We start from the raw sequence: 10006 nt of genomic DNA, 5'->3' as shown, positions 1-10006 counted from the left end.
AAACGTTTCCCAGCATTACAGGAGCATCTCAGTGGCCACAGGCTACAGGACATCTAGTGGCAGGGGCCAGAACTCAGAGCTAAGCCAGGCCCTAACAATAGCAGGCACATTTAACAGGAGTAACAGACGGAGTCAGGAATAGCCAGAAGATCAGACGCCCTTATTATAATCTCTGTAAAAGCAACAATATCTGCTGGGGCACAGAGGGGAGTTTCACTTGTAGCTAACACTCACACAGTACAAGGTTATTGTGTCTCATCACGTGTTGTAGTTTAGTGGCAAAATTGATTTTATGGCTTTTCAAAACAAGCTAGTGTGTTAGTGCAGAATTGATTATTCAATGTTTTAAGCTGCTCGACCCGGACAAATCAAAATATATACAATTTTCACATGTTTTATTCTTGACTAATCCAAAAATGTTCATGAAGTTCAGAAGCTTCACTTTTTAATTTGGTACAACTCCAAGAAGAGCAGGAAACAGGTTACAAGTGATTTGCAGAATAATTTACAGAAAAATGTGAGCAAAAAAAAAAAAAGGTCTATGTTACAGCAAGGACAAGGCTCTACACAGACTTCCCTCTAACCAGCTAAATACAATTGACTTGCTCAGTGCTGGTCACTGAGGACAGATGGCCTTGGGCACAAATTGAGTAGCGAGGCTCCAGCACCGTCCAGACAGACCAGCACTAAGCTCTGAAATGGGACAGAGAGGAGACTGAGCCTGGCAAAGATACAAACACACGGTCAAACTCGTATGAGAAATCCACATTGATCAGGATGAAAGGCTGAAACGCCCACACAGTTTGAAAAAAAAAAAACAGCCTTTGATATTGAAATGATTGCACTACATAGCATCACTATCTTTTTGTGACAGCAGAAAGCATTTCCCACAATGTCTCCATCAAAAACTGGGAATTCATATTTCTATTCAAATTGACATGCAAACTGAATGGTAAATCTTGTAGCAGGTAGTATTCCAGTTTAGGCCTGCTGGTTTATTTCTATAACCATCTTCTTTATAAAATATTTAAGACACTAAACAGAACGTTTTCTTATTTATAAATAGTTATAAATCAATATTAATAAATAATGAATAATAAATATTTATTCATATCTATATCCACATTTCAAATATATTTTTACACTTAATTTACAGTGCATCAGTAGGAGTCCCAGAGAGCTACTAAAATTAACTTCTGTAGGCAGTATTTATCCTGCTTCTGAGTTTGGACTACAAAATCCGCCGTAGAACTACAACTACACACAGCCCCTGAATCGACCGCCGGTATCCCATGATTCTTCGCTGTGTGTGCGTGACCTCGCGGAGCACGGGAAGAAGAAGCGGCCCCTGCTCACGCTGTCTGCTGGTGGTGGTACTGACTGGCTACATTGCTCGGTTGTAGATCATGGCTGCGTCAAAGCCAGTCGAGCCGCAGTCCGGGACTGGACTACCCCGCTGGCAGCTGGCACTGTTAGTCGGGACTCCTATAGTGCTCGGAGTGGGAGCAGTTTACCTCTGGAACCGCAGCAGGACGAAGGAAAGGAAAGGGACCGGGGAGCGGAAAACACCAGAAGGCAGCTCCAGTCCCGTGCAGGGCCAAGACGGCGCAGCTCGAGCCAGCCGCGAGCAGGAGAACATGGTAACTGTTGCCTGGAGACTCATCCCGCCTCTGCTGTCAATGTAACGGTCACCGCATTAGCACGATGTGCTTATGTTTAATGCGTACGCGTTGATGACTAAACCCATCAATACAAGTACAGTCAAGGACACCGACCCTTGCTGACGCTGTCAGTGACAGTTACCTTCGCCAGAGCAAGGCCGATAGCGAACATGGTAGCAACCGGCTCACCGGTGGTGGATTAGCCAATATTAACTGCTAGCTAGCTGTCCCGTAAGATAACATTATCATGGAAGCGAGCTAGGTTAGCTAGGTGAACTAGCCTCGCAGCAAATGTCTAATATTACACGTCTGGAGAGCAAGAATGATCGACACACTGAGATTTCAGCTGGTTAACCATGCGGCTAACACATGTGGGCGTAACATGACGAGTTTTAATTTATCTTAATAGCATAACTTTGTAATTGTAATGTTTTTGTGCATGCTAGCTAAGGTTATTCTCTGGGTAAGTCAAGTGGGGCGGGGATGGCTGTCAGTTGAATCGGCCTGTTTTGACAGAGCCAGTTTTATTATGTAGTGTAACAGGCTACAAGTGGCTGTCAACTCATTCACTTTGTACTACGATCTATTAGTAGCCTAATGTGCAATACCTGACTAACATAGGCAGAATTATGTAAGTCTATGTTACCTTTTTCTGAGTGATTGTCAGTCCAAAATATCTAGAAAATTTTAAAATGTTGAACTAAACTCAAGCCTTCGGACTGTAGTATAACCAAACCGACATGTCAATCAGCCTTAATTTAGTAGCAGATCTCACAGGTATGTTGTCAGTGAGAGGTTTCTCTGTCTCTATCATTATTGATTGTGTATGATTTTACGTTTAGAGTAATTATTATAATAATAATAATAATAATAATAATACATTTTATTTGTTATACATTATATTTAATTGTGGCTTCCATATGTTATATTCATACCGTCTAATTATTCATTCAGGATTCATTTGAGGCATTCAGTTATATTAATGTAAAGTCATGCAATAACCATTAGTATGCTAGGATTGTGCAGGCATCATAATTAATTGCAGTTATTAAGGAAAACTGGGAAACTGGTTGCTTTATCAGCTTACCAGTGCAGGTACTATAAATCAGTGGTTGTCCAGGGGTCCTTAAGGGGGTTCCTGGTGGTCCCCAGCAAAAGGTGAATTATTTATTTCCACTATAATTCCATCCATAAATAACACACAGACAGGATTTGTGACTATTTTGGTCATGGGTTTCAAACACTTTCTGTAATAAAACATCTAAAAGCAAAAATGTAATCAGTGGTCGACCCTGGGACAAAATTATAAAATGGGGCTCTGTGGTTTCTGTCAGTTTAGGGGTCTGTGATGTGAATAGGTTTTGAGAACCATTGCTATAAGTTGTGTCACAGTTCAATCATGGACGTTATCCATTGGTCCAAGTGTATATGTTGTTTCAGCATTTCCTTGCTTCCTTATGACACTGTTGGAATAACTTAGCTCAAGAAGCCTGAACTCGAATTTTGAGTTTATGCACATCCATGAATGTTTGATTTGCTGTTAATATTGTCTGTTGCTGTAGACATTGTTGTAAATGGCTTCTTTGCACTTTTGGCTTGAGATTTTGATGGCATTCAATCCTAGGCACATGCATGCATTTCAACTGAAAAGCCTCATGCAGTGTAAGATGCTGACGGATACTTAATTATGTAGAAAAACAGTTTTGATCCAGTCGACTGAGTCACAGGGGAGACGATCTAATAAATAAAAGTTACCCTTTCTCTCATCTATTCAGAGCCCTTTGGATCGGGCCCAAGCAGCAAAGAACAAGGGAAACAAGTACTTCAAAGCTGGCAAGTATGAGAACGCCATCCAGTGCTACACAGAGGCCATTGCTCTCTGCCCCACGGAGCAGAAGGCCGATTTGTCAACGTTTTACCAGAACAGAGCAGCAGCATACGAACAGCAGGTTGGCACCACCTTCTTTTAATCTGTGCAGAGACTGTTGTGAAATGTGAAATGTGACCCATACAATTTTAGTTATCTTCATTTTCTGAAGAGATGTTGACTCTGTTGAGGTGCTTGTAGAAGGAAAACCACACAGTTCGATGCCCCTTCCTTCAACTTAAAATATGCCTGAAATGGATTCATTGCATGTTAAAGTGCAACAACTTGCAACTTAAAGCCAGGAGGGATGGCATACCGCCACAGAAAACAATGGTTACACCTGTTTGGTCAATGACTAGCAGAATCTTTCCACCTTCATATTTAACTGAAAGTTTACCTCACAGCCAAATGAAACCTTATGAGGTCCTCCGCTCACACCAGCTCTACAACTGGAAATGTAATGTTTAAACTTTGATCAATCAGTGACCTCAGTAACCTTCTTATAGTGCTCATTATCCATTTGATTTTAAACTGTTTTAATTTAAAGATTAGTTTTATACGTTGGTCTTCAAATGTCAGTATCACTATAGTTTTCTAGGTTTTGCTTCAGATTAAAATAATTTAATTTAAGCACAAGCTTTAGTGACCATAACTCATGCAGCCATTCATTTTTCTAGCAATTTCATCTCCAAATATATACAATGAAATAAACAAATAGTGGGTCTGTGTCTGCATTGCACCTGTAAACTTTCTCTGGGGAGTGGACAGACCTCTGGAGCACTGTGTACTGTATTGTTTTGAAGATAATTGGTGTATAACTGTCATTTCAGATGAAGTGGACAGAAGTGGTGCAGGACTGCTCTCAGGCCGTGGGGCTAAATCCACGTTATGTCAAGGCTCTGTTCAGGAGGGCCAAAGCTCTGGAGAAACTAGACAACAAGAAGGAGTGCTTAGAGGGTGAGACGTTCTTCTTTCTTCTCAAAATGTCTGTTTCCAAGTTTAACTTCAAATGTGTGACGCTTATTGACTTTGACATTGTCGGTTTTGTTTCCCTGTGTATCCGCCAGATGTCACAGCAGTGTGTATTCTTGAGGCTTTCCAGAACCAACAGAGCATGCTGCTGGCAGACAAAGTGCTGAAGCAGCTGGGGAAAGAGAAGGCCAAAGAGAAGTACAAGGTATTTGTCCACTTTAAGAGACATTTCTTTGTATTTTACTTCCCTGAATTGTCACAATGAACGCATGGTTTTAAACCCCTCCTCTGTAGAACCGTGAGCCGATGATGCCTTCCCCTCAGTTCATCAAGTCCTACTTTAGCTCGTTCACCGATGACATCATCTCGCAGCCCCTGCAGAAGGGAGAGAAGAAAGATGAAGACAAGGACAAAGAAGGCGAGGCAGCTGAGGTCACTGAGAGGTCAGAGGACATTTACTCAGTATCAGCTTATTGGTAAATTTAGGTGTTTTTTTTAACCTGGGACAAGGCAGCTGGTGGTATAGGACAAGATGCTGGCAATGTTCAATAGAAATCTGTGTTTTCAATGGTACGCCAAAATAGTGAAACTCAATGGGCAGTGAAATTTCTGAACACATTCATGTCCCAGAGGTGGAAAAGTTTGGTTTTTAGTAATAATTTGACTCTTTCCACTGTCACTAACTGATCATTTAGGAGCTGGACTCTGAGCACAAGGAGCTGCAGGACAGTAGTTATTTAACTTATGGTGGAAAATTCTTTCTGGTTAGTGTGAATGTGCCATTTCCATTTAGATTTTTAAAATATTAAGAGTAAAGAGTTTATCATTTCAGCTGAGTTTGGAGCTGTAGAAGCAGTTATTAAGTCATGTGTTCTCAGGGGAGCGTGAATGTTTTCAGAAGATTTCACGGTTCCACTTCAGATTCTGATCAGGGAATTTTACCCTCACCGTGTCTTTACAGTAAAAGTCGGAATGACCAAAACCATCTTAATTCATTATAATATCCACATGAAATTTCATTGGAATTTTGCAAAATTGATAAACGCTTTTCCTGATCTGTTATTTTTTCTTCTAGCTCTGGCTACCTGAAGGCAAAGCAGTACATGGAGGAGGAGAACTACGACAAAATCATCAGTGAATGCACCAAGGAGATCGAGTCAGGTGGTCGATACACTGCCGAGGCCCTGCTGCTGCGTGCCACTTTCTTCCTGCTGATTGGTAACGCTACTGCTGCACAGCCTGATTTGGACCGAGTAATCAACATGCATGACGCCAATGTGAAGGTAAGGGTTGTTTGTTTAATGCCTGCTCTTGGTTGAGGTTAGAAAAATGTTAAGACTTCAGCAGCACTTGAAGTAAACAGAACTTTATTATTAGACTGATGCGTTTCGGTTTGTGGCCTTTCATCAGGGTCATCACAAAATATATTACAAGCAACATTTAAAGAGGGTAAAAATCTAAAACAACCAATCATATGCAAATATATATCAGCCAATGGGGCTTCTACAAAGATGGGTTGGGCGTATGGTCATGTGGCTTTAGGCCAGTCTTCGTCTCAGGCTTCCAGAGATGTAAGGGGAATGTCCAATAGAGGACAAGGGCGACACCATATAAGAACTTAATGATAAAGTTCTTCTGTATGCCTGACCCTCCAGAAAGTCGCGATGTTGCGATCGCCTTAATTAGCACAAATTCAACCAATTCCCATGAATTCTGAGCGACTTTGCATTTTTGTTCGATCACCGCAACTTTTCTGCAAGTTTGATCAAAAATCATCAAAGTTTCCCGCAAGTTGAACCAATGTTTTGTATAAACAAAGACTACCTTTACAGAGACTTTGGAGAGCTACAACCTGACAGTTTGTCTCTGTTGTGTAATTTTCACAGCTACGAGCCAACGCTTTGATCAAGCGTGGAAGCATGTACATGCAGCAGCAGCAGCCTATGCTCTCTACACAAGACTTTAACATGGCAGCTGAGATTGACACACGCAACCCTGATGTGTATCACCACAGGGGTCAGGTAGGACCTGGTTTCTTTACCATCTGATTGGTAATTGATTTGGTGTCAGTTTGCACCGTCTCTGCCATAATGCAAAATGGTGGTTGTGTTTATTTATACTTCATAACAAGTGTATTTCCTCTCAGCTGAAGATCCTGTTGGACCAGGTGGACGAGGCAGTGGGAGACTTTGACGAGTGTATCCTGCTCAGGCCTGACTCTGCTCTGGCTCAGGCACAGAAATGCTTTGCTCTTGTAAGTTATCCACTAAAGACTAATTGAAAAGCAAGTTTACCTGATAATTATCTTCATTGTTTAATAAATGATTTAATTTTTTATCCTAATTTGGGCTTTTTTTTTTTTACATTCAGCATTTACCATGCCTTTAAGTTTAACTGCTAAGTTTCTTTCACTCTTGTGTTCTTCAGTACAGACAAGCATATACTGGAAACAACCCAGCACAAGTACAGACGGCCATGGACGGCTTCGAGGATGTTATCAGGAGGTTCCCAAAGTGTGCTGAGGGCTACGCTCTTTATGCTCAGGTATGAAACCAAAACCACGATTTTGATGTTTGCTTATTATTCCTTTGCTCTGCCTTCTGTACAACATGTCAGTTGTTACAGTTTTTATTCGGATAAGAAAACAACAGCACTAGACCTTATGGATGTTCAAAATATGACCGTACAAGTTGTTTTTGTGATCTTCTCAGGCTTTGACTGATCAGCAGCAGTTTGGAAAAGCAGACGAGATGTATGATAAGTGCATTGAACTGGAACCAGACAACGCTACCACATATGTCCACAAGGGGTAGGCATCTATTCTCCTTTTTTATGTTGTGGTTCATTCATGATTCATGTGATTCATGTATACAGGACATGGTGTTAATTGTTTAATATATGTCCAGGTTGTTACAGCTTCAATGGAAACAAGACCTTGACTTGGGTCTAGAGCTCATCAGTAAGGCGATTGAAATTGACAACAAGTGTGACTTTGCCTATGAAACTATGGGAACGATTGAAGTGCAAAGGTGAGATTAACAATTCAGTCCAAACCACACATTAGAGGTCTTTCTCAACGTGCTTGAAATAACCAGGGTTTTCTTTTCAGGGGGAATCTGGACAAGGCCATAGAAATGTTCAACAAGGCAATTAATCTAGCCAAGTCAGAGATGGAGATGGCCCATTTGTACTCATTATGTGATGCAGCGTACGCCCAGACTGAAGTGGCCAGGAAATACGGTCTGAAACCTCCAACACTCTAACTTCTCTGCCAGTCGATCGCCAATCTCAGTCTTCATTGCTGAACTTAACTGTTAAAACTGCAACTGTCTGACTTACTTTGATTTTGTAGGGAAAAAAATGAGTACTGGATTATATGAGAAAATAACATGAAGAGCCCTGAATATACACCATGTTTACATCACATTAAAGGGTTTTGTTGTCGTGGAAAAGGATTTTCTGTTCACAATCAAACTGAGGCTGTGATCCAGGTCACTGGTACACTCGTGGGTTGTTGGGTTGGCGGCGCTTGGGGGGGTCTGAAACCAACACAGCCCTTTGCTGACACTTAATTCAACCAGAACTTCATCATAAAACCTTTGTATTGCTCAGAATAAAGAGAAAGGAAAAACATACATGAATGGCCATGTATACCTATCTAAATTACTAGTAACTATGTGAAATGTAAGACAATTGAAATGTGCGCAGTCTGTTGAACCAATCACTGACTTTAAAGCTTCTGTGACACTTTTAAATCTACAGAAAATACTGTGAGAGCTTTATATAGTTCTGATGGACTGCTCACGTGTTAATTTATGCTGATCTAAAGTGTTTTTGTCCAGCTACTTCCATATTGTAACATACATTAACAGTTTCGAATGCAAGATTAAAATAATAGTGAAATGTATAATGTCTGTGTTTGTAATGCTGGAATTGATCCCATGGATATGGGGCAACAGAGAGGTTAAGTGTTTGGTTTTTTTTTTTGTTTTTTTTTGTTTTGTTTTTTTTTATTATGGAATTGCCTGTTTTTTTTTTTTTTATATACATTGTGCAGCATGTTCACTTTATAATTAAATGTAAATGCAATGCTCGTGCTGTCATGAACACTAGGAAAAGCCCAACTATAAGATACTTTGGGCAAAACACTTTTGATTAGAAAACTTAACCAACTTTGTCTTTAGTTTTGTTTTTGTTTTTTTTGAAGATGTTATTTTTGAATTGAAACGCTAGTGTCAAGAGATGTCACAAGGGATTGGCTAGTCAGTGGTTTTTTCCTAGCTCACTTTAAGAGACATGATTTATTTTCTATTTGATTGTAAAATGTTTATTTTCATGCTACATTTGGTTTCATCTTTTGAAAGAGTAAACTTTAAGACAGTGATTTGACTTTATTTTTTCTTTTCCTTTTCAAATTATCTCCCCATAATCTAAGCTGTATTGTTTCCAGCCTACATGCAGCCCTGAGTATCTCTTGGTACAGTGTATGATTTGGTTCTCAAGTAGCATCCATACACTGTTTAAAAAAAAAAAACATATATATATATATATATATATATGTATATAATTAGCCGCCACTGCTGAATGTATGTGAGGAGCATTTTCAACTTTTAGAAAACTAAATTGATACTCTCCCTATCAGCAGTAATGGCTACATTGGATTAAATGTGTTGTAATGCCAAAGAACCAAATCATGCATTCATGCATGTGAGGATGACTTCACAACAAAAATCATCTTTCTCACTTAGAGAAACAAATTGAAACTTCACCTGGAAGAAATGGCTGTAACCTTCAGCAGTTAAGGTGCAGATATCCATTAAATTTTGGCTGTTTGATAGAAAATCAGTGATATGTATGGTGACCAAACTGAAAGAATATGAATCCTAATAAAGTTATAATTGCTGGAATGAATTTCACAAGTTTCTTTTAGTTTACTGTGTACAGCTTTTTTTAAAGCACTGAGAACTCTCTGATACATTTTCAGTGAGAAATTTATTTAGTTTTCAGTCATTGAAACTTATTTTTTATGCGTTTTATATTCAGTCTTTTTTGGATTCTCTGTTGGAGATCTTAAACGGCTCTGTAACTGATTTGTAGACTAGATCGATTACTGCAGTATTCAGCTCATTTTAATGAATATGAAGTCCTCCCATGAAACTGACTTGTATCTCACAAACTGACACATTAGTGTTGAGCAGGTTGGAGATTGTCCACAAACAGGAGCTCGAGGTTTTACATTCTCAACTCCTCTGTTAGATGGATGAAATGATTAATTTACAGTACTTGGAAAGTCACACTATCCCTGGTGGATATTCAACATTGAATATTTAAATTTAGCTTAATGTTAAGTTTACCAAGGAAGTAAGTACCCAGCTGCTTCAGTTTAAGGTCCTGGTGTTTTTACACGCTGGCTCTTTGGTACATTTCAGTAAAATACAGCCATTGTTAATAAGATTAGTAACACTTGTGTTTTTCCTATTACAATTAAGAAAGAGAGTTTGATATA

The 10006-nt window shown here is 39.6% G+C and overlaps 1 protein-coding gene across 1 annotated transcript; it reads left to right on the top strand.

Moving 5' to 3' along the window:
- Nucleotides 1–1323: 1323 nt before the first annotated feature.
- On the top strand, nt 1324–9411 carry tomm70a (translocase of outer mitochondrial membrane 70 homolog A (S. cerevisiae)). Its single transcript, XM_056379304.1, has 12 exons — nt 1324–1640; nt 3437–3610; nt 4359–4485; nt 4596–4705; nt 4795–4943; nt 5576–5783; nt 6387–6521; nt 6647–6754; nt 6928–7044; nt 7212–7309; nt 7407–7529; nt 7610–9411. The coding sequence occupies exons 1-12, from the start codon at nt 1407–1409 to the stop codon at nt 7761–7763; spliced, it is 1737 nt and encodes a 578-aa protein (XP_056235279.1). The 5' UTR covers nt 1324–1406; the 3' UTR covers nt 7764–9411.
- Nucleotides 9412–10006: the final 595 nt, after the last annotated feature.

The sequence above is a fragment of the Seriola aureovittata genome, chromosome 6 (genome assembly GCF_021018895.1).
Source record: "Seriola aureovittata isolate HTS-2021-v1 ecotype China chromosome 6, ASM2101889v1, whole genome shotgun sequence".
Taxonomy (NCBI): domain Eukaryota; kingdom Metazoa; phylum Chordata; class Actinopteri; order Carangiformes; family Carangidae; genus Seriola; species Seriola aureovittata.
Note: the sequence above shows the minus strand (reverse complement) of the source record. Positions and strands in the feature narration are given on the sequence as shown.

Coding starts and splice junctions, on each gene's coding strand:
- tomm70a (XM_056379304.1), top strand. CDS start 1,407: ATGGCTGCGTCAAAGCCAGTCGAGCCGCAGTCCGGGACTGGACTACCC. Junction 3,611..4,358: donor CAGCAGCATACGAACAGCAG/GTTGGCACCACC, acceptor CTGTCATTTCAG/ATGAAGTGGACAGAAGTGGT. Junction 6,755..6,927: donor CACAGAAATGCTTTGCTCTT/GTAAGTTATCCA, acceptor TGTGTTCTTCAG/TACAGACAAGCATATACTGG.